The following is a 24,623-nucleotide window of genomic DNA, read 5'->3' as shown; positions in this document are numbered from 1 at the left end:
ATGATTTGTATGCATTATATTTAGGTTTTAAGAATTAAGATTTTTTACGGGTAAAAGCAAAACAAATAATGTATCTACTAAATGGCATTATCAATGTCATTAACCTCTCTTGATGTTGTTATTTGATCTCTTTAATCTATTTTCGCATTTGTCTCTCTGAAGTGTGCAATTACTTGTACATTTTTCTTATCTTCCTAATTTTATATATCTTCTTTATTAAGAGAAAGCAGGTATTGGCTGGGAGATATGGAAAGTAAGATGTAGATATGTTTTTGAGAAAATTGAAGTGGATGCCTGGAGTTGGGTAGCAGTGGCTATGAGATTAGTGAGAGACTTTATGGATGCTGCAACAAGTGATGTCTGTTGCAGGTCAGGTCAAATAGTTCTTATTTTGAAGATGGATTACCCCGAAATGCTAAGGCCTAAAAGCTTACTCAAAGTTACGTGTCGACATTTATGTTGTAACTAAAATGACAATGTAATCTAATGTCCTAAAAACTCTAGTAAATGAGAGATTATGAATCCAATCACATTTATAACCATCAAGCCGGTAGTGGCTCCAGCAACGGAGAGGTGAATGCATAGAAAATGCCCATGTTTTTGTTGACAGCTAACAGGAGAAATAGTGAAATTATGAAGACGACGGTGATGAATAAATTTTGATGAGACTTACCTTTTTCTTATTGGAAAAAAATATCGCAGAAGATGTACAAGTGTGTTTGTGGGTGAGCCGCCAAGCATAAGAAATGCAGAATATGAAGGGCAACATTCAGGTCGTTGTTAAGGACGGTGGTTGGAAGCATTCCTTGCTCTCTCAGGATACTACCACGTTCTCACGGTTTCTCGTTTCCGAATGCAAGTATTATTGCTAATCAGGAGGAGAGGCACAAAATTCTCTGGCGACATCGGCCCAGCATGCACGAGCTAAGGATGAAGATGGTGGATTATTTGGACCATAGTGACTGCAGCAGAACGAAACAGAAGGTAAGCTAGCTCATCCTGATACACTTCCCAAGACCCGTGCAATGTGCAAGTGTAGCCGGAATCCCTATGGAGGAAAAAGTGGAAGCAAAATAGAGACTAGGTAAAGCATCCAAAAATAGTTTTAAAAAAAAACTATTTTTAGGAATTTTTCCTCCTAGTATTCTTTCCAAACATCGGCTCAGTTCACAACATAATCAAAACATTTCCTAGGGACGCCGCGTGAGCATTACACCCTGTTCATAAAAAGGTTAACATGTTTCAAGACTCACAGTGGCTGTTCGAATCTCCTTAAAGGGAAAACTGTCCTAGTTGGACTTGGCTGGAATATTAGGAAGGAATTGGGTTCCAAGGGTGGCAGGGTGGTATTGGCTGAACCATCCTAGTATGCAAATGAAGTTTATTTGGTTGGCAAAATAAGGGGGCTCAGCTAAAAAAAGCTCAAAAAACAGAAATAAGAATTGTTTCAATGTCAGTTTCCATTGACTAATATCGTTAAACAGAGAAACTTGTTTCGCTCTGGGTCAACATGACAACCATTACACAGATCACATATAAAGCAGACCAAACAAACCAATTACGATATCCAAAGATCATAATAGCAATAAATGAATACTGATGGTTCATGCAAAAAGTCTTCTTTTCATCTTCCTCCATAAAAAGGCTTTATTTAAGTGAAGCCCACAACCACACATGGAATAATCTTAACCATCAGAGACAGTCTAGGACAGCGACACTGATGCTGACTCATGGCGGAAATAACTCTATCGCAAAAGGCTAAGGAGCAGAGGAAAAATAGCTCAGGCACTCAATGAGGCTCCAGAGTTCTTCCTGCACTCTGCTAGCATGTCCATGTAGAATTGGCACTTGCTAATGTCATTCCCGTAACTGTTCAGGCACTGCAAGAAAATAATCGCACATCTCTAATGTTAGCAAATATTAGAGAATCATTAACCAACAGCTAGAATAAAAACATTAATGAGTATCTATTGGCAATTTTCTTGAAGAAACCTTAAATTCAGATTTCAAACATATTTCGCTCAAAACTACATTCTGAAACCAATGGGAAAGCAGTACTGGTCCGGTTATTCAGTACACCATCAACTAAAACATTGAGCAGTATACTTGATGCCATAATGAGCCAATCACTAAGAACTCGTATACATTAATGACTAGCTATCTGTGATTTTCTTAAAGAAACTATGAATTAGAATTCCAAACATGTTCTGTTTCCAAACTTAGGCTTGCCCCTGTAACCTAAAAAATGATTCACACGTTTGGCCTAAAAATAGATTGTGAAACCAACGAAATAACCACACTGGCCCACTTATTCAGTAAAACATAAACTAAAACCTGAAAAACATGATATACTTAATGACGCCATACCGGTGCAAGCACATGAAATTCATGCAAAGCGTGGAAAGCACAATCATATAACATACATTTGAAACATATCTGACAACCCATAATAAGGAAATGTTAAAGGATAAGGACCTTTCACACAGATCTTGCATGTCTTGTAGAATGTTCTGCTCCTTAAGATATTTCTATATTATTGGACATAAAAAAGCATATAACATTCGAAATTGATGGGTGAATTTGTGAGACATCCATCCCTTAAAGAGTTATTCAGTTCTCCAAGTTAAGGTTTGATTTACAAGTCATGACCCACATGGCCAGAAAAGGTAAGAAATGCATACATCTTGGAAGGCCTTTGTGTGAACACCACAGGCATCGCTACCAAGACTATTTGCAGTTGGTGTAGAGGCGGCAGCAGCACCCTCAGCAACAACTGTTTCATGTTGAATAGTTCGGGGACCCATCACAGCATCCACAGCCCTGTGTGCTACTGCACTACCAGTTCCAAAAGCCATGCCTACAACAAATTTGCCATCCTTTAAGCACAAAGAAATTCGTTCTCACAGGTCCCATACCATACATTAAAATGAAATAATCATATTCACTATCGTACCCTGAGCAATGGTTGAACCAATGCCACCAAGCAGAGAGCCACCACTGCCACTCTGAGCGGGAGCTGGGGGAGGAGCATGGTGAGCTGCATTAAGACATAACCAAGGTTAGACAAAAATTAAACTACTTAAGTTTCTGGCTAAGTAATATTAATACTATGTCACAACAAAACTCTTTGGAAGGTACATTAGAACTTCATCATTATTTGGATTTAAGAACAGCTAAACTTTTCGGAACTTACATTAGAAACATGGTGTACAGCTTAACTTTGTGAACTGAAACCCAAAAAAATTGACAGTTTAACCATTTATTGCATCATATTCTTATTTACCTGGCTGAGGTGGGGGATTACGAGCTGCTGCTGGACGAGGTGCTGAACGAGAAGATCTTCCTGCAAAGATAATCATATCATAATGGATCACACAGCTAAACTATGACCCCTCAGTGCAATATACGCAAATTATCGATTAGATAGGTCATTGATTCAGAATTTTGTAACCAAGACAAAAAAAGAAGAAGGAAAAATTATAATACAACAGCAGCATACGCTTGGATGACAGGGGAACTAGCTTACATTTCAAATGTTTCACTAAAAGAAATGTTCTACGAAAACATTGCCGTTTGCGGCATCACAGATCGCAGAGTTGAAACCATAATAACCACAAATGACAAAGTCAGGATAAAAATCCGATTAGCATCAAAGTATCCACAATAAAGAGGCGACCTGCGCTTTTGCCAGCACCCCGCAAAAATCTTGCTTAAATGATCATCGACTTACGCGACAAGCACCACACGCATCACCAGAAATGAGGGAGCATATGCGTCAACGTATTAAAATTAACGGGTTAACGAAAAATACATCCCTCTAAACAGTAAACGATGTCCCATTTTTCGGGAACAACGGAACTAACGTTTCAGCAAAAGCATAAACGTCTAGAGTCCATTAACAACAACACCTTTCAAGCGCAAAACATAGAACCCTAAAACCCCAATTCCTTCGATAATGAAAGAGGAAAATTGGAAGGAAAAAAAAACCTAGATATCATCGAGGAACTAATCCAATAGATTCCTAATAGATTAATGTCTAGAAGATGAGCAAGAAATATAAATCTATTAGAGGTCAGCAAGTTACCACTGGAGCTGCGGCGAGGCATGGTTACGGTATGGGGTTGAGGCGGGCAGAAGAGCAGATTGGCAGACGAAGATCCCTGAAGAGGAACCACGAAATATGCTGCCGCAAAAATACAAACCATTAAACCCTCGGGACGGGAAATTTATAGCGAGCCCCACAATAAGACTGAGCTGCGGATTAGAGGTTAGCCCGAAAATAGAGTTCTAAAACAATTCAGATTGTATTAACGTGTAAGTACGTGATTGGTTGATTTTAGGTCAATGACGTGTTCAATTTTCGGTTGCATGTTTGGGTGTGATTGGATTAGTAATGCCAAAACCTGACTTTCATTCCTCCTAATTTTTGTAAAAATCAATTAGGGTGAAAGTCAGTTAGTATAATGTAATTTACATTTAGGTTGATTGTTTTTATAAAAATCAGTTTGTTAAATTAAAACTGATTTGAATTAGTAATGAAAAAATAAATTTATATACAAAATGATTGAAAAAACCATGTATTTTATAACATACACCTCATATATATAATTTGATAAATTTAAAAATAATAATAAATAAAAATAAAAAAGTTAATACATTATTTTAAAAAAGGACAATACTCACACCAAGTTCTTTATAATCATTATACCAAGGTCTCCTGTCACACATGACGATGTGTTCTATTTTTAAAATATTTGTATTTAATAGTATTTAATTATAAACTCATATGAAAAAATAGAATATATAGCCATGCATGACTGAAAAACTTGACATAATAGATATAAGTAGCTTGACTTAATATTTTTCTTAAAAAATTTGTAGGTATTAAAAAAATTATTACTCGCAAAAAAAAAAACAAATTATTAAGGCAATATAAGAGTCATTTCATTCTCATTCAAAAAGCTCAAATGTTCAGGCTTGGCGGCACTAAGCTTTTTCTCCGTAAGCTCACTGGGGAAAAGGTTAACCCAAATAAGTATAAATGTTAAAGCCACCGATCTCAGGCAAAAAAAAAAGTTAAAGCCACCGATCAACAAACCCAAAACATGTTTGCTGGTTTTAATGCCACTCTAAACCCATGCTTTGTGGTTAGCAAAAATTTCTTATGCTTGTGATTTTTTATTTTCGCATCATAAAATAAAACACAAATAGGTGGGTCTTGGGGCGCAAAACACCTTCAAAACCTTTTTAAATATAAAACTGAGTTTCGACATTTTATGAGGAGTATAAGAATGTCAGAATAAAAACGAGCACACATTAATATTAGATATACAGAATAAATTTAACAAAACACAATAACAACAATAACGCCGTAATTACTCCTTTTGCTTCTTATTATAATAAGATCTCTTCTTGAAGAAAAATTTGATCCTTTTTATAAGACCATACGATGGTTTCAATCAGACTCCTTCTCATTCGTACTATCATTTTATATCCCCATGTTTAATTCCATTGATGTTAATGCTTTTTTCATTTCTCAAGTTTTGAATGCTTGCATGAATTGGAAAAAAAAGAAAAAAGAATAACCATTTTTGCGGAGGAGCGGGATCCCATTCTTCAAAAGCTTGTAATTTAAATAATCTAAGCCTCCTTGAAACCCAAAAACATGGCAAAATATAATGTTTACATTTGCTCATTCTTCACATAAAACAGAAAATCCTTATAAACGGTATAATTTATCTCATAAGTTTATTCAACGTTCAAAAAAATAAATGAATCAAATGCAATTTAAATAGCTGAATACATTTGCAATGAAAAAAAATGTAAGAAAAAGGAAAATAATTCAAGACATGAAAAATGTAGAGACTTCATATCTTAATACAACAAGTATATAAATCATCGCCGTTTTAACATACGACATGTTTTATAGACAAAATAAACCAAAGCATAACAAAAAACAGTAACTAAAACTTCAACAAAAAGATTATTGAACTAGTGGCATATCTCTAACATTTGACGTAAATATGACCTTATCTTTTTTAAGGAGACCACAACATCAGTCATCATAAGTCTTGCTTCAGGTAATTCAGTGCAACAACTTAATGCCAAGTCAAAAATTGATGATATATGTGGTAATATATTGCTGATATTTGGATTTCCTTGATGCAGCAAATTGACATCTAGAATATTGATGATTGAATGTGGTACTGATTTGCTAACCCAATCTTTTAAACCAAAACCTTCAACAAACACTTCATCAGTTGGCTTCTTTCTCGTAAACATCTCCATTAGAACAATACCATAGCTATACACATCTCCTTTAAAAGAAACCACTCCTTTTAATCCATACTCTGTATTTCAAAAGAGAATATAAGGTTTAATGTTAAACTTTTCTTTTATATACCTAACATAAATCTTCACATATAGGAGTGGAAAATATATATCAATGATTGAATAACATAAAATTTTGCATAGAATAATAATTAAAAAAAAACAACATAACTGAACTAAACTATTATTACTAAACTATTACCTGGTGCCATATAGCCAACTGTAGCCAATGTTTTTGTACGAGTTTCCAACTGTCCTTCACCTAATAGTTTAGCTATACCAAAATCACTTATATGAGCCACCATATCTTCATCCAACAAAACATTACCTGGTTTTATGTCACAATGAACAATCGGAGTTGAAGTACCATGATGAAGATACTCTAACGCAGCTGCCACATCAACCATTATATTCAACCTTTGCAGGATATCTAAACAGTAGTTATGAGAGTACAACCATCTCTCAAGACTTCCATTTGACATGAATTCCATGATTAGAGACTTGAAATCATCATTTGAGCAGCTACTAATAATTCTAATGAGATTGCGGTGGCGTAAATTGCACATGGCAGCACATTCAATATCAAAGCTTCTCAATGCTTCTTCCATGTTTACGTTAAATACTTTAACAGCAACTATCTTTTTATTTGGAAGAATTGCTTTATATACTGATCCAAAACTCCCAGAGCCAAGAAGATTACTTTCATCAAATCCATTTGTTCCTTGTAGAAGGTCATAATAGGATATCCTAGTTGGTGCATCCAAATTTGTTAAATCCCTATTGATTGCATAGTTAGCATCATCTCTGTTATGCTTTAGAAAGACAATACCGAGAAAAACAAAAATGACAACCAGGATAGGCATTGAGCATTTTATCACCAGCATTACTTTATTTGATATGTGCTTCTTTCCTCTCCTACACGGTCGGACTTGTAGTTGGAGTTTTCCACAAAGATCTTTATTCATCATAAAAGATTGAGCAGTAAAATTTTGAAAAGGACCGCCATTTGGAATTTCTCCATCCAATAGATTGTATGAAAGATCAATAGATTTAAGATAGTGTAGTGACTCTAAGGACTTTGGAATCACACCAAACAAGTAATTATGAGAAAGATCTATTAACTCAATACTTATCATGCCACTGAGCCATCTAGGTATAGGCCCTTGTAATTTGTTGTGAGCCAAAGCTAGGTCTTGCAAAGTTGTCAACTCACCCATAGTTGCGGGGATGCTTCCTGAAATTTGGTTTCTTGACAAATTCAATAGTATAATTGCCCTCAAGTTTGATATCTCTGGTGAAATTATTCCACTCAATGCATTGGAAGATATGTCTAAAACCAAAATATCTTTGAGACTCCAAAGAGAAGAGGGTATATGAGAAATCAATTTGTTAGAGCTAACATTCAACTTTTGCAAAGAAGTATTCCCAAAACATTCTGGAACTGCCCCTGTAAACATATTGTTTGCAAGATTCAACTCACTTAGCCTTTCTAGTTGACAAAGGTCATTTATAATGGACCCTTGCAGTCTATTGTTGTTGAGACTTAAATGTTGAAGACTATGTAATTTACTAACTGTATTTGGAATCAAACCAGTCAATTCATTCCCATCCAAAGCTAAATTGATCAAATTTTTTAAATTTCCAACTAGATAGGGTATAGCTCCGCTAAACTTATTCGATGACAAATCTAACGTAATGAGCTTAGAAGCATTTGATATGCTGTTTGGAATTTGTCCAATTAGCTCATTTGCCTCCAGCCATAAGGTCTCTAGGTTGGGAAGGTCAATTCCTAAATATGACGGGAGAAGGCCAGAGAGGGAATTACCATCAAGATGTAAGATTCTCAATGTCGAAATGTTGAATATATTTGAAGGAATAGGTCCTTGCAAATGATTAGAGTCCAAGTCTAAGACATTAAGTTTATTAAGTTTGCCCATCCCTTTGGGTATAAAACCTGCACACAAAAATTGATAGAGATCATGACTTGTATATAGTTAAGATAAGAATACATAAAAATAAATTTATTTTTATTCCTTTTTAAGCCTTTATAACATTTTTGAAGTAAAAATTATGGAAATCATATAAACTACCCTTAGTTAAGATGCCATAGTTTATAGAAGAATTGTTTGAAAGTTAAAGTTTAATTTTAAGATGTAATTTTTGAATAACTATTTAATAGAAAATTAATAAATTTCTGATACAGAAAAGAAACAATTGAAAATTGGGGAAAGAAAATTAAAGAGGGAAATGATGTATTCTTTAATTGAGGGCAGAGGAAAATGGAGAAAAATAAAATCTCATTTTAGTTTTACTCCACTAGAGGGGAAAAATAAGAAAACCATAAACTGCCATCAATTCATGATTTGATCTTTTAGTATTTTGGGATACTAGCTATATTCAAGCCCCCACTAAGAATATGGGCAATATTAATGAAACGATGAAAAAGAAAAATCTCATTTCACATTTATGAGAAGAAAAATAAAACAGTTAACGTTACTTGCATATAATACACATGATATATGTTTGTGTGTGTTATAACAAATAAAACACTGTGTCTTACAAATATTAGAAATTATAAAATGTACCGAGAAATTATTTTTCTTTGTTTAGGTCTTCGTAAAAATTTGGAAATAAAAAATTAAGAAAATCATAAATTATAGTTAAGGTGAAATGATCAGTATTTCTTTTGAAAAATAAAAGTGTTTGTACTGTAATTATTGAATAAGTGTTTAATTTGAAATGAACAAATTTGAAAAATAAAAAATTTGAAAAAGAAGCATAACAGATGAAAAAAGGGAAAATCCAAATTAAATCCATTTGAAATAATGAAATTCTAATTAAGGCTTATACTTTTAACAAATTCCTAATTAGACCTAAGGCCTAATTAGGGATTTTCAAATGTTGTTGAAAGACCGAAATGCCTATTTGTTATCAAAAAGGAAAATTGAATGTATGTGTAAATCTGATTTTAGTTTTAATTATTCTAGTAGATTTACTAATGAGGACGTGGTCTTTCTTAGATTTTATGTCAAAGGTGTGTTTTGTAATTGTGAATATTATGTCAACTCTAGAATTTATGACCTTTTAGTTTTTTTTATATAATAAAAATTTGATATTGAATAAATCTTGGAGACCAAAAAATTGAAGATAAATTGATGAGTCTCAATGTAAGTTGTGAAATAGTAAAATTAATTTTGATAGATATTCAAAAATTCCATGAATCTTTGATTTGATTTTTTCTCACACAAAAAAAAATCTTTGATCTTGTTAATCTTTTACATTTGAAATCGTATAATTTTTATTAGTTCCCATATTTTTGCAATTCTATAGATATCTAGAAATTATGTATTTTTTTTATCTTGAATTTTCAATTATTTTTTATTGGCCATAATCATGATTTTTCTTTTTTTGTTTTTTATATGATAATGTTTTTGGCCAAATTTTCATGTGATAATGTTTAAAGAAAAAACATGTTAGTTAAATTCAATTAAAAGAATTAAAACTAAAATAAGGCTTTTTAATTATGAAGGGCATTTTGGTCTTTTAGTAACATTTAGAAATCCCCAATTAGGCCTCTTGGCCTCATTAAGAATTTGTTAAAAGTGTAGGCTTAAATTAGAATTTTACTATTTCAAATGGATTTAATTAGAATTTTTCCATGAAAAAATGTACTCTACAATAGAGAGGAAAAAAATGCGAAATTAAATTTGTTAGGAAACAGATAAAATCTAAAAAAAGGTACTGGCATATAATAAGTATAAAATCTAAAAAAAAGTACTGGCATATAATAAGTACGTATGTTGCATTTAAATTTGGTTGAACAAGCATTTTACGAGTTGCAGTTATTGTATAATTTGTAATTGTAATTGATCTTCTATACATATCTAAATAATTTTTGTTTATTGTACATTTTTTAATTATTGCGTTGTAATTTGTAAAAAATATTATAATTTTAATTTCAATTAAAAAATGTTGAATTGTTGCAACTTATATATACATAATAAATAAGTAAAAACAATTCCAAACACATCTGTATTTTAATATTATTTAAATATTAAGATGAGAAAAAAATAAAATTAAAGTAATTAAGAAACAGAAAAAATTTTGATAATAAAGTATCGTATGGTTCGGAGTGTTGTCATCAAAGAGTATATGTGAGGATTTTGTTTTTCTTTGTTACAAATTTCACGACATCCATCTATTCATGATTGCGATTTTCGAGAAAAATAAAATCTCATTTTAGAGAAACATATTAAAAAGGAAAGAAAACACTCAAGTGAGTGTATACCTGTAAATGAGTTACGACCCAAATAAAATTCTTTCAAAGATGTGCAGTTACTTATTGATTGTGGAATGCTTCCCTCTAATTGATTAACAGCAACACCAAAGACTTCAAGTAAAGGGAGTTGATGACACATTTCTTTAGACAGATTACCCTTTAAATGATTGACTTCAAGGCCAATAATTTTTAATGACGGCATATTCCAAAGAAATGAAGGAATTTCGCCTATAAATAAATACAAAATATTTGTTAATTACTAGGTAGCATGGCAAGCGTGTTCCTAATAAATCCGTCCGCACACAAGCATATAAATAATACAAGGAATTTTGGCAATTAGATGCTTAAAATTAATAGAAAATAATTTATTTTTTGTTGGACCATAGTTCAAAGAAGAATTGCTGAAGATCAGAGACTATGGAATTAATCTCACCTAATCTAAAATGAACATCCAAATTATTTATATTTTGTATTATAGTTATTGAACTATTTAAAAAGGCTCTAACTTTAAGATCTGAGGACGAATTCATCATAGGAAAAAAAAAAAAAAGGGCTGAAATTTTAGTTTTTCTTTAAGGAATTAAAATACTTTTAGTTACAAATTTTGGAGATAAAGCATAAAATTAAAGATGAAATTTTACCCGTTTTAATATAAAAGTAGATAAGACACGAGAGTTATGTAAATGTTGATGAGAGAATTAGAAATATTATGAAATCTTTTCAAGTACAAGTCCTATCATCAAATAGAAACAAGCACTATATTGATAGCCAACACATACTTATTCTATGATCCAAAATTAAATTTTATTTCTCTTTTTAAAGACATTTTTGCTGGGGCAAAAATTAATTACTATACCACATCACATACTGATAGTACACAAAGTTTTTCAGACCAGTTTTTATAGGGCTTCTCTAATTTTTTTAATGATCTGAATTATATTTTATTTCTCTTTTCAAGGATTTCTATTATGAATACAAAATCTTTAGTAAGCTTCTCATGATTCTTTAACATGAATGAAAGAAATGAAAAGCAAAATCTCGTTTTAAAATTATTTTTTATTTAAGAGATGAAAACAAAAACAAAAACAAAAACAAAGACACATACACACACACGATCTAAGACAATCATATAACTAAAACTATTACCTTGCAAATTGTTGTAGCGAAGAACAAGAATTTCGAGGTTTGTCAAATTTCCAATCTCACTTGGAATGATTCCTGGACAAAGTATATATGAAGCCATTTTATTGATCAAAGTATACAAATGATGTGGTAGATTAAGACTAAAATTTAAAAAAAATTGTTTTTTCACATTTTAAATATAGCAAGTGGTCTCATCAGTCCATGATCTTACCTTTTCTTTATTTTGGCATTGTAATATTGTTTGCATATAATATACACAAATAATAAAGAAACTTCACGTGTCTTGCGTACTAATTTCTAAAACTTGAACATGTGTGCTATACTGATTAATCCATGCATAAATATTAAAAAGGGAAAAGGCAAATTTCCTCTAACCATCAAATTTCTTACCTTTTAATATTGCAAATGAGTACATTAAGTTTAACTATATAACTTTTATGCATTGCCAATTAATCATGTACAGCATAAAGCATTAGACTGATTTTTCTGCAATTTATATCTGATGAAGAAATTTGTTTTGCACAGTTTTAGCGAGAAATTTTTAAGTAAACTTTGCTGAACAAAAAAGTTCCAAAATAGTGTTTAATGAATCGAGATTTTTTTTTATGTAATCTCCCATGCTTTCTCCCTCATGTTGATTTTTCATACTTCTTTTAATTTTAAAATAAAATAATGATCAAGAAGTTATTAGTGGAGAGTTTTATGTTGAAGATAATTATTATCAATTGAACGTACCGAATAATTCCACTTTATAATTATTCACAATTGATATTTTATAATTATTTTATTTAAATAAATTTCTTGTTTATTGTAATAAATAAGGAAAAACGCACCTGCAAACTTTTCTATTTTTAGTATTAAACTTATCCCATCCTACAAATAAGTCGAGAACTTGCCTTACATATAACAAAAGAATTTCAAGTAATACTCATTTCGATTCGGAAGAGTAAAATACAAAAGAAAAATTATTCTTTACATTAATTTCAACTCTTTTAAAAAATTTTAAAATAAAAAGTTATCAAAATCATAAATTATACTTGACATGACATGATTAATATATTGGATAATTATTTAATTTTTTGTTGGTAAGAATCAGTTAATTTGAAATTAATAAATTTGAAAAATAAAAAATTACATGTGGGCAAGTGGGCACATTATACGCTGAGTACTCAAGAAATTCTGTTTTTGAAGTGGGCCCATCAGCTCAGTGGATGAAGTCATGATCCTATCTTTCCGTTATTTTGGGATTATATAATGGGCAAATAGCAAACAAAGACCCCTAATATGTGAAATTATGATTTGGGACCCTTAATTTGAAAAATAGCAAATAAAGACCCGACCTCATATTGTAAATATGAAATCTTGGTGAAATTTCTGAAATGCCCCTCAGTCAAATTGTGATTTGGTCTATTAAATTTGTCATTCGCTAAAGTGAACTTGTCATTTCCTATAGTCAACTTGTTATTTGGCATACCCTCAGCTAAGTTATGATTTGATTTACTAAAGTTGTTATTTGTTAAATTGAACTTATCATTTTTCATAGTCAACTAATCATTTGACTGAGGGAGATTTCAGAAATTTTACCAAGATTTAATATTTGCAATGTGAAATCGGGTCTTTATTTGTTATTTTCAAATTAAGGGTCTCAAATCACAATTTCATATATCGGGGTCTTTATTTGCTATTTTTTCTTGTATAAATGAATGAAATGACAAAAAATAAAATTTCATTTTTGTTTTCGAGATATTTGGATTAAAGTTTTGAAAATAATTTTATGGTGTACGAGAAAATTATAGGCTACCATCAATTCATAATTTGATCTTTTAATATTTTGGGATTGTAGATTACTATTATATTTAAACCCCGTAATGACTATGTATATGTAGATACAATATTAATAAAATGATAGAAAACAAAATCTCATTTTAAATTTATCCTATTAAACAAAATGACTAAAAAACAAAAGAATAAAAGTAAGATATAATAATCTCATTGATTATGAAGAGCTTGACATCCAAATATAATCGATTAGCAATAACTGCTTGTGAAAAAGATTGAATTGAAAGGACTTGTAAGAATAAAAATAAAACAGGTCATAAAAAGTATTTCAAGAAATGAAAAAAAAAAGAAAATTATAAATTACACTCAAGGTGAAATGACTAGTATTGCTTTTGAAAAATAAAAGTTTTTATACTGTAATTATTGAATAAGTGTTTAATTTGAAATTAATGAATTTGAAAAATAAGAAATTGAAAAAGAAGCATAACAGATAAAAAATGTACTCTACAATAGAGGAAAAAAAAATAAAATTAAAATTGTTAGGAAACAGATAAAATCTTAAAAAGGTACTGGCATATAATAGGTATGTATGTTGCATTTAAATTTGGATGAACAAGCATTTTATGAGTTTCATTTATTGTATAATTTGTAATTGATCTTTTATACATATCTAAATAATTTTTTGTTTATTGTATATTTTTTAATTAGTACGTTGTAATTTTTTAAAATATTATAAATTATGTTGAATTGTTACAATTTATATATATAATAAATAAGTAAAGCCAACCCCAAACTTATCTGTATTTTAATATTATTTAAATATTAAGATAAGAGGGAAAAAATTAAAATTAATGTAATTAAAAGACAGAAAAAAATTCTTGATAAAACATCATTGGATGGTTTGGAGTTTTGTCATCAAATAGCACATGAGAGGATTTCATTTTTCTATGTTGCAAATTTCACGACGTCCATGATTGGGATTTTAGAGAAAAACAAAATCTCATCTAAGAGAAAAATATTAAAAAGAAAAGAAAACACGCAAGTAAGTACATACCTGTAAATGAGTTAAGACTCAAATATAATTCTTTCAAAGATGTGCAGTTACTTATTGATTGTGGAATGCTTCCCTCTAATTGATTACCAGCAACACCAAAGACTTCAAGTAAAGGGAGTTGATGACACATTTCTTCTCGCAAATTACCCTTTAAATGGTTATTGTCAAGGGCAACAAATCTCAAAGAAGGCATGTTCCCAAGAAATGAAGGAATTTCACCTGTAAATAAAATAGAAAATATTTTTTCATTACTCGGTAGTATAACAAGCATGTTCCTAATAAATTCACACGTACACAAGCATATAAATAATAGATGGAGTTTTGGTAATTAGATGCTTTAAAATTAATAGAAAATAATTTAATTTTTGTTGGACCGTAGTTTAAAGGAGACCCTTTCAATATTAATGGCAAATTGCTGAACATCAGAGACTATGAAATTAATCTCACCTAATGTAAAATGTACATCCAAAGTATTTAAAAAGACTCTAACTATAAAATCTGAGGATGAATTCAATATAGGCAAAAAAGGGCTGAAATTTTAGTTTTTCTTTATGGAATTAAAATACTTTTAGTTACACATTTTGAAGATAAAGCATAAAATTAAGAATAAAATTTCACTTGTTTCAATTTAAAAGTGAATAAAATACGAGTTATGTATATGTTGATGAGAGAATTAGAAGTATTGTGAAATCTTTTCAAATACAAGTCCTTTCATCAAATAAAAACAAACAATATATATATATATATATATATATTGTTAGCAAACACATATTTATTCTAATGATCCACAATTATATTTTGTTTCTCTTTTTAAAGACATTTTTGCTGGGTAAAAACTGGGAGGACCCTTGAAGATTACTATACCATATCATATATTGATAGTCCACAAAGTTTTTTCAGACCAGTACTGGCAAGGCTTCCCCACTTTTTTTTAATAATCCAAATTATGTTTTATTTCTCTTTCCAAGGATTTCTGTTACGAATGCAAACTTTTCAGTAGGCTTCTCTTGATTCTTTGACATGAATGAAAAAAATGAAAAGCAAAATCTTATTTTAAAATTATTTTCCATTTGAGAGATGAAAACAAAAACAAAAACACACAACACGGTCTAAGACAAATCATATAATTAAAACTATTACCTTGCAAATTGTTGTAACGAAGAATGATTCCTGGAGCCATTTTATTGATCAAGAGTATATAAATAATGTTTTAGATATCAAGTGGTCCCATCAGTTGATGACCTTACTTTTACTTTATTTTGGCATTGTAAAATTGTTTGCATATAATATACATTGAATAAAAAAGAAACTTCATAAATATTAAAAAGGGAGAAAGCAAATTTCCTCTAACCATCAAATTTCTTACCTTTTAATATTGCAAATGAGTACATTAAATTTAACTATAATTTTTATGCATTGCCAAGTAATCATGTACGGCATAAGACATTAGACTGCTTTTCAGCAATTTATCTCTGCATGAAGGATTTTTTTTTTGGATGCAGTTTTAGTGAGAAATTATTAAGTATACTATGCTGAACCAAAAAGCTCCACATAATGTTCAATGAGTTCACTTTTTTTTTTTTAATGTAATCCCACCTGCTTTCTCCCTCATGTTGATTTTTCATACTTCTTTTAAATTTCAAATAAAAAATAATTATTAAGAAACTATTAGCGGAACGTTTTTTTTTCAGAAAAGCTTTATTTAATTTTATAAAGAATTGAACGTATTGAATGCTTCCACGTCAATATGAATGACTTAAAATAAAACAACTTAACTATTTATCAGACTATTTTAAAAAATCTTATATTCTCATTTATTTTTTTTAGATGGGCTTTTTGTCTCAACTAGCTTGAGCTAAAATACAGTTGAACTAGCGTTATCGAATTATTGCATTGAAATTTTTAAATTGAATTCTTTATAATTATTTACAATTGATATTTTACTACTAATAAATAAGAAAAAACACAACTGCAAGCTTTTCTGTTTTTAGTATTAAACTTATCCTACCATAGAAAAATTTTCATATATTACTAACTCTGGCATGTCTAAAAACAAGTCGAGAACTTACCTTAAATGTAACCAAAGAACCTCAAGTAATACTCATTTCAACTCAAAAGAGTAAAATACAAAAAATTATTTGTTACATTAATTTTAACTCTTTTAAAAAATTTTAAAATAAAAAAATATGAAAATCATAAATTACACTTGAGGTGACATGATTAGTGTATTGGATAATTATTTAATTTTTTTGTCTGTAAAAATCATTTAATTTGAAATTAATGAATTTGAAAAATAAAAAATTACATGCGTTAGTGAATTTACAAATTTTAATATTTTATCACGTTGTTTTTTTCCTTTATCATCTTAGCTTTTGTCTATTAATTGGATGAACAATATAAATCAAATGATGAGAAACAAAATCCCATTTTAGAGAAAAGAGATTGAAGTATCTAATAAATAGTACTCCCTCTAGTCCTGAACATAAAGTCTATTTTATAGTGTAAATTATACTAAAAACTGTATTTATGATAGAAGGAGTATTATTTTACACATGAGACATATGGGAGCATTATATAATTTTTTGGAAGTGATTTTATGGTCTATGATAAAAATAATAGGCTACTATCTTCAACCCAAAACAAAATAATAGGCTACTATCAATTCATAATTTGATCTTTTAATATTTTGGGACTGTGAATTATTATTTATATTTAAACCTCATTGTGGATATGTATATGTACATACAATATTAATAAAATGATAGAAAACAAAATCTCATTTTACATTTATTCTGTTAGAGAAAATGCTTAAAAAACAAAAGAATAAAAGTAAGATATAATTATCGCATTGCTTGTGAAAAGGTTGACGTCCAAATGTAATTGATTAGCAATGGCTGCTTGTAAAAAGATAAGGACTTATAAGAATAAAAATAAAACAGGTCATATTATTTGCATATAATAATATACATATATAATTTAACCAAAAAAAAAACCTAAACGTGTCTTGCTAATGTTAGAAGGGGAGAAAACAAATTTCTTATAACCAGAAAATTGTGTGTGAGCCTGTTACGTTTAACCATATAATTTGTTTTTTTTTTTGGCGTATTGCCGATAAATCATGTGTTGCACAAAACCATATAAATAATATATGTAATTAATAGAAAATAATTTAGCTTTTGTTGGAAAGCATAATAGTTCCATTTGTTCAAGATCTTAGCTTTGTTTGTTATTTTGGGACTCTAACCACTAGCTGTATATAAGCCCTATATATGAATTATGAATGAACAATATGAATGAAATCGAGAAAATTAAAACAAAATCTTATTTTCGAGAAAAATATTAAAAAGAAAAGAAAACATAGAAGTAAGTGCATACTGTACATGAGTTATCATCCAAGTATAATTCTTTCAAAGATGTGCAATTACACATTGATTGTGGAATGCTTTCCTCTAATTGATTACCACCAACATCAAGCATTTCCAGTAAAGTGAGTTGGTGACACATTTTTTTCAGGTAAATTACCCTTTAAATGATTGGTGCCAAAGTTAACCTGTGTCAACGAAGGCATGTTCTAAATAAATGAAGGAATTTCACATATAAATAAATATAATATATTTGTTAATTAGTTAGTAGTGTGACTGGGAATTCCCTGAATTGACACACATTACAAATATTTCAAGTAAAGGGAGATGATCAAACATTTTTTTTCTGGTAAATTTACTACAAGTAGATGCAAAATATTTGTTAATTAGTTGACTAGGAATTCCATGAATTCACACATAACATATAAATAACGCATGGAGTTGTGTTAATTAGAGGCTTAAAATTATTAGGAAATAATTTAGTTTTTATTGGAAAGCAATTTAAAAGGGACTTTTCTAATATCAAATAATTCGAAATTAAAATTTCTTGTAAAGAAGAAATGCTATATTTCGTATTTAAGAATTGATTTCACTTATTTTAAATGAACATCCAAATTATCTATATTTTGCATCTAAGTTTTTTAAACCCTGTGTGCAACAACATAACTTTTCCTGATGTAAATTAGTTAAGAAAAATGGATTGTGTAAAACATATCATGTATACTAGAATCTTCATCACTCTTAAGGCAATTTCAGGTAAAACATTTTGCAAACGTTATGGAACAAGCATATTATATATAAGGTTACACATAAGATTCCGCTTTTATACTATTTATAATGTTTTATCATTTTCTAGTATTAGTAGATAATATTTTTCTAATTTTTTAAAGATATATTCCCTTTACATGTCATAAGAATATATGTGATTGACACAGACAAGAAAATGCAGGAGAAAGTGAAAATTAAGAGGCTACAAAGAACCATTGAAATCTCATAGTCCTTATCAATAACTTAGTATCCACAAAATTGACGAAGAAGGAATGTGATCAGCACAAATGCTGATTAGTTTACTTTTCAATGATTCAATATTTCATGTCAATTTTTGACATAAAAAAATCAAGTTCCATGTGTTTGAAAGTAATATAGCAAAATTATTATTCATTAAATTTGTAATGCAAATTCGTGACTTATCAAAATTTAAAACAATCAAATAATCAAAAGTCTTACCTTGCACGTTGCTGTTGTTAAGATTTAGCCACTGAAGTTTGGTCAGATTTCCAATGTCAATTGGTATGTTTTCTCTATTGAATTTGTTATCCCCCAATTGTAATACTAATAATTCTGTGCATTGATGCCAAGTGGAGGGTATTTCGCCAACTAAGTTATTGGCTCCAAGATCAATCCCTTGCAGCATTGAATTGTTGAATAATGAAGATGGTATTGAACCAGCAAGTTGATTGTTTTCAAGATACAATTTCTTCAATTGTGAAAGGTCCCCAATCTCACTTGGGATGCTCCCTTCAAATATTAGAGGGTAAACAAAGAGAATAATGTAAGTAACAATTTTTATTTATAATAAGTTATTGTGCACATGAGACAAATTTGTATTTTTAAAAAACACATATAGTAAAACTTGCACATTTTGAGAAATAACACAAATTTATTCTAAATGATAAAACACAACTACAATTATTATTTATAAAAAGGAATAACCCTTTCCATTTGGCTGGGCCATTGACCATAGACCAAATAATTTGGACATGTGATTTGTTGAGAAATTTGGACCGCTTAATGTCGGAGAACATATTGGGCTATTCCACAAGGCCCATTACACCATGTTTTCTGCTTCCGTTCAGTGCGTTATTCTATGATTTCGATTATTTATCATTGTTATCTTTTCAGATTTGTGGATTCATTAATTTAGATTATGTTCCTTCAATGAAAATTAAGGAAACAAACTGAGAGACACATCGAAATCTCATTGACCCTTGCTTTTCATCATGAGACTCCTAAAAAAATAGTTCTTGCAAACTACAAAATTTTTTTAAAAAATCAAATTATTAATTTAGATTATCCAAAACAAAATTAAACATTCTGAGTATGCTTCTTCTAAGACTTACTCATTTTGAAAAAATAAATCCTTCAGAAACTTTTAATGACTACATTTAGTTTCAAAGATTGATGATGAGCCTTTAGATCCTTTTGGACTAATATGCTTTTCCCCAACCATTTTAAAAATTGGATGACGAAATTTTAATTAAAAAAAGAATAGAAAAATTCTGAAAAAATAAGAAGAAATGCATAAAAATATTAAAAAAAAATTAGAAAAAAACAACTGAGACAAGCCCGAGTTTCTCTAAAAATACCTAATTAACTGTTAAAAGACAGATGAGCTAAGGAATTGTATGGATCCAAAGTGATGGAAGATTTAAGAGTAAAATGTATAGATTTATCAGTAGAGTAATGTTCGCCTCTGCCCAATTAACAACAGAAAAACAAACGCTAGATTTTTTTTTTCATGTTTTGCATTGCAGAATTATAAAAAAAAACTAGTGGATTTAAAAATATCCCTAAATATGTATAAACAGCTAATTACTAAAGACCCAATAAAGAGATAAGATATCATTAATGAAATTTTTTTAATACTGCTAAGATTATTTATCTAAAATTATTTTCAGAGCATCGAATCATCATCTTAATCATTTTAAAAGAGCCGCCATCCTTGAATGATATATATATATATATAAATTATTTTTCAGCAAGTTGTTTTTTTCTTGGATCGATGAGAGACTCGTTGACAAATTCGAATGGATTGTCTCTATATTAGAAAAGAAAAGCTTCAAAAACTTGCAATGAAAAAAGAAAATATAGAGGAAAATGAAAAATTAGAAGCTAGAAAAAACATTGAAATCCCAGCTAACCCTTTTTATCATCCTTGTCAGGTTATTTTTTATGGGGCTTCCTGTTTAATGATTCGATATTTTCCGATTTTTGAATATTTTAATTTTAAGCAAGTTATAACCCCACCTTTACATGTGTGTGAAACTTATGACATGAACTAAATGATGGAGAATAAAATCTCAGTTCAAATTTATTTCTATTCCACAGAAACAAATCTTCCGTTCTGATTCGTGATTTATTGGGGGAAAAAAATCGATGACTATATTGGGTTATTCCACAAGGCCCATTACACATGAATTCTGATAAGATTATGGGTTTCTTCTTCGATTAACTGATTACAGAAACAAACTAAGACACACATTGAAATTCAATTGGCCCATGCTTTCCATCATGAGACTCCTAGAAAAAATATTTTTGTTAACTACACAATTTTTTAAAAATAAAATTGATACACAATTTAGATTGTTTAAATAAAAATTAAATGTTCCGAATATGCTTTTTGCAAGGCTTACTCATTTTTGGAAAAAAAAACTTCAGAAAATTTTTAATAACAAAATAATAAACATTTATTTTGGAAGACTGATTATGAGCTTTTAGATCCGTTTGGACTGACATTGTAAGTTTATAACAATATTCTTTTGCCCATGGTTTATGACTTCAGTATCCATTTAAAAATTGGTTGACAATTTTTTTATTTAAAACAGAATAGAAAAATACCGGCAAAAAAAAAAAAAGAAATGCACAGAAATATTTTTAAAAAAAAACAATGGAGACAAGCCCGGATTTCTCTAAAACATATCTAACAAATTGGTAAAGACAAATAAGCTAAGAAATTAGATGGATCCAAAGTGACGGAAGATTTAAGAAAATTTGTCATCATCCTTGTCACGTTATTTTCCATGTTTTTTAGATCCAATATTTTTTAGAGATTTTTTAAGCAACTTATGACCTCACATTTACATGTGTGTGAAACTTATAATATGAACTAAGGGATGGGAAGCAAATCAGAGTTCAAATTTATTTCTATTCCAAAGAGTTTAAAAAAAAAAGAAAAAGCACAGTATTAGACGCATCAGCACACATGGTACTCATAGATTCTGAAAAGTATACCATTTTAATTTTATTCATATTCACTTTGTGATTGAAAGAAAGCATCATATTCCATGTCTTTAAAAGCAATTTAGCAAAATCATTATTCAGCAATATCTTATGAAAGATTGGAATATAATTTAATGCAACCACGTAATTAAATCACCAAGCTGATTCCCATATATACTGTATTTTACTTTTCGTAAAGATGAGATACAATAATTTTAGTTGAGAAAGATTTCCGATCTCAATAACAATGCTTTTTTTTTTTTTTACGTGTGACAAGTTATTATGTACATGAGACAAATATATATATATATATATATATTAAAATACAGTAAGAGTTGCACATTTTTTGAAAAATAACAAAAATATATTCTAAATGATTAAGAATTAAGAAATATATTGAAATCCAATCGGTTCTTCCTTTTCATCATTCCTATTAAAACCCGTTTTTTGGGAGACTCCCAGAAAAATTATTTCTGTTAACTCTAAAAACTTTTTTAAACAACAATAATTATTAATAAATAACAAAATAAAAATAAAAATTAGATTATCCCATTCAAAATTAAATGTTCCAAATATTTTGTTCTAAGGTTTACTCAACTTGAAAAACCCTTTAAAAATTTTTAATGACAGAATAATAAGCACATATTTTCAAAAACTTATGACAAGCCCATTATTAGATATGTTATTACACTCGTGGTGTGACTGTATAAACCGTTTCATGATTCTGATGATGAATGGTTTTTTTCGCTTTAAAAAATAATAGAAAATGTTGGCAAAATTAAAAAAATTCATAAAAATAACAAAAAAATTAAAAATTAAAAACAATCAAGAGAACTAGGATAAGATTATGCTAACAAAGTACGCTACTGTAAAACAAAAACAAATATAAATATTAGAAATAATCAAAGACATACCTGACAAACTGTTATAAGACAAACTCAATAACTCAAGTGAAGATAAGTTGGAAATTGTTCGGGGAATATTTCCTGAAAGCTTGTTACCCGCAAGACGTAAAATGGTCAATTTCTCAAGTCTTCCCACCTCAAGCAGAATGGTCCCTTCAATGTAATTAAAATTCCAATCCAATGTCTCTAACATTGTCAGATTGAATAGAGATGGTGGAATAATTCCATTAAGACTATTATTTCGAAGATTTAGTTTCTCAAGTGAAGATAAACCTCCTATCCCTATTGGAACTTGCCCATGAAAATCATTGCAGCTCAAATTGAGTAGTTCCAATCTACGCAATTTAACTAGCTCGTTTGGTATTTGATCATGAAAATCGTTGTCACTGAGGTCAAGTTCAACAAGGAATGAGAGATTTCCTAGTTGTGGAGATATGGTACCCTTAAGATCCATGCCACCAAGATTCAAGGAATGGACTCTTCCGTGACGAGTATTGCATGTGATACCAATCCAACTGCATGGAGAAGAAGAGACAGACCAATTAGCTAAGAAATTGTGTGGATCTGAAGTGATAACGGATTTAAAGACAAGAAGTGCAGATTTGTCGGTAGTGATATTTGTATCACTCCAAGCTAAGGAGGCCATGAAGGAATGGAGTAAGAAGAGGAAAACAAAAGAAGAAGGTCTTCCCATTATGTGTAGCATATCAGACTTATCAAAATCTCAAGTATTCTGCATCCAGGAATTAACATACATGACGTTTTATACTTCTTTGATTCCAAATCAAACAAATTGCGCAGTTGGAAAAGGACATCTTTCGTGATAAGTCCCACATGTCCCCTTTCTAAATTATAAGTTTTAATTAATAATAATTACATAATAATGGTTTATCAAAAAAACATTACATATTAAAAACTAAGGTGCAGTGCTAGATTAGCTTGAAACAATAGTTTTTGATATAAAATAAATATGTGAGAATAATTTTATCTGATAAAATATAAAAGTGATTATTCGTTTTAAAAAAATAAAAGTGATTATTTTAAGTCCTAAACAGGCAAACAGCTCCTAAATTGTGACTTCAAACCTCTAAGTCTATGCTGCCATTAATATAATCAAATTAATTAATAATTGTGGGGAGATAGGTATCAATATCGCACATTCATAACAAAAGACCTTTTTTTTTCTTGGCAACTTCAAGTCAGTGGACAACAAAGTCATGCACCATTTCACACGAAACAACTCCTATGTATTTTGTGGTCAAGTTTGGTAGGTCATCACTAGAGATTACCCCAAAATAACGTTAGCTAGGAGACATCAAAGAAACAAACAAATGTATATGTATTTGTTAATATATATATATATAGCCTTCAGAAATACGAAAAAAGTTGACGCGCTTGACTATTATTCTTCTAGTCCTATTTCTAAGGCCATGTTTCGCACAAACCAAGGAAAACCTTAAACTTCATTAACTCTCATATAAAATTTAATGACTCTTCAATTTATCCCTATTTAATATACATTATACATCATATAAAAAAAGTCAATACAATAATAAATGAGGGATAAAATTGTACATCCATACAAAAAATTTCTCTCAGTGCCTTCGAACTTCTAAGTCTATGCTCCCATTAACATAATAAAATTAATAAATATAACGGAGAGATAGATATCAATATCACACATCCATGACAAAAGAGCTTTTTTTATTTTTGGCAACTTCAAGTGGTTGGACCAAAAAGTCATGCACCATTTCACACGAAACAACTCCTAT

General features: G+C 29.7%; 2 protein-coding genes across 2 annotated transcripts; both read right to left on the bottom strand.

Moving 5' to 3' along the window:
* Positions 1-1,558: 1,558 nt before the first annotated feature.
* On the bottom strand, positions 1,559-4,121 carry LOC114713560 (coiled-coil-helix-coiled-coil-helix domain-containing protein 10, mitochondrial). The gene is made up of 5 exons (XM_028898235.1): positions 4,085-4,121; positions 3,284-3,343; positions 2,954-3,037; positions 2,682-2,857; positions 1,559-1,880 (listed from the first exon to the last, which is right to left on the bottom strand). Exons 1-5 carry the CDS (start codon positions 4,104-4,106, stop codon positions 1,782-1,784), a joined length of 441 nt encoding a protein of 146 aa, XP_028754068.1. The 5' UTR covers positions 4,107-4,121; the 3' UTR covers positions 1,559-1,781.
* Positions 4,122-5,991: 1,870 nt separating this feature from the next.
* On the bottom strand, positions 5,992-23,545 carry LOC114713552 (probable LRR receptor-like serine/threonine-protein kinase At3g47570). The gene is made up of 5 exons (XM_028898229.1): positions 22,861-23,545; positions 19,175-19,465; positions 11,756-11,827; positions 6,533-8,284; positions 5,992-6,350 (listed from the first exon to the last, which is right to left on the bottom strand). Exons 1-5 carry the CDS (start codon positions 23,543-23,545, stop codon positions 5,992-5,994), a joined length of 3,159 nt encoding a protein of 1,052 aa, XP_028754062.1.
* Between the last annotated feature and the right edge of the window lie 1,078 nt (positions 23,546-24,623).

This window comes from Neltuma alba, unplaced genomic scaffold, assembly GCF_004799145.2.
Source record: "Neltuma alba isolate B1F8T4 unplaced genomic scaffold, ASM479914v2 tig00011435_pilon, whole genome shotgun sequence".
Lineage (NCBI taxonomy): Eukaryota > Viridiplantae > Streptophyta > Magnoliopsida > Fabales > Fabaceae > Neltuma > Neltuma alba.
Note: the sequence above shows the minus strand (reverse complement) of the source record. Positions and strands in the feature narration are given on the sequence as shown.

Coding starts and splice junctions, on each gene's coding strand:
- LOC114713552 (XM_028898229.1), bottom strand. CDS start 23,545: ATGGGAAGACCTTCTTCTTTTGTTTTCCTCTTCTTACTCCATTCCTTC. Junction 19,466..22,860: donor GTCTTATAACAGTTTGTCAG/GTATGTCTTTGA, acceptor TAATATTTGAAG/GGAGCATCCCAAGTGAGATT. Junction 8,285..11,755: donor TCGCTACAACAATTTGCAAG/GTAATAGTTTTA, acceptor TTTTGTGTGCAG/GTTTTATACCCAAAGGGATG.
- LOC114713560 (XM_028898235.1), bottom strand. CDS start 4,106: ATGCCTCGCCGCAGCTCCAGTG. Junction 3,344..4,084: donor GCCTCGCCGCAGCTCCAGTG/GTAACTTGCTGA, acceptor TTATCTTTGCAG/GAAGATCTTCTCGTTCAGCA. Junction 3,038..3,283: donor TAATCCCCCACCTCAGCCAG/GTAAATAAGAAT, acceptor GTCTTAATGCAG/CTCACCATGCTCCTCCCCCA.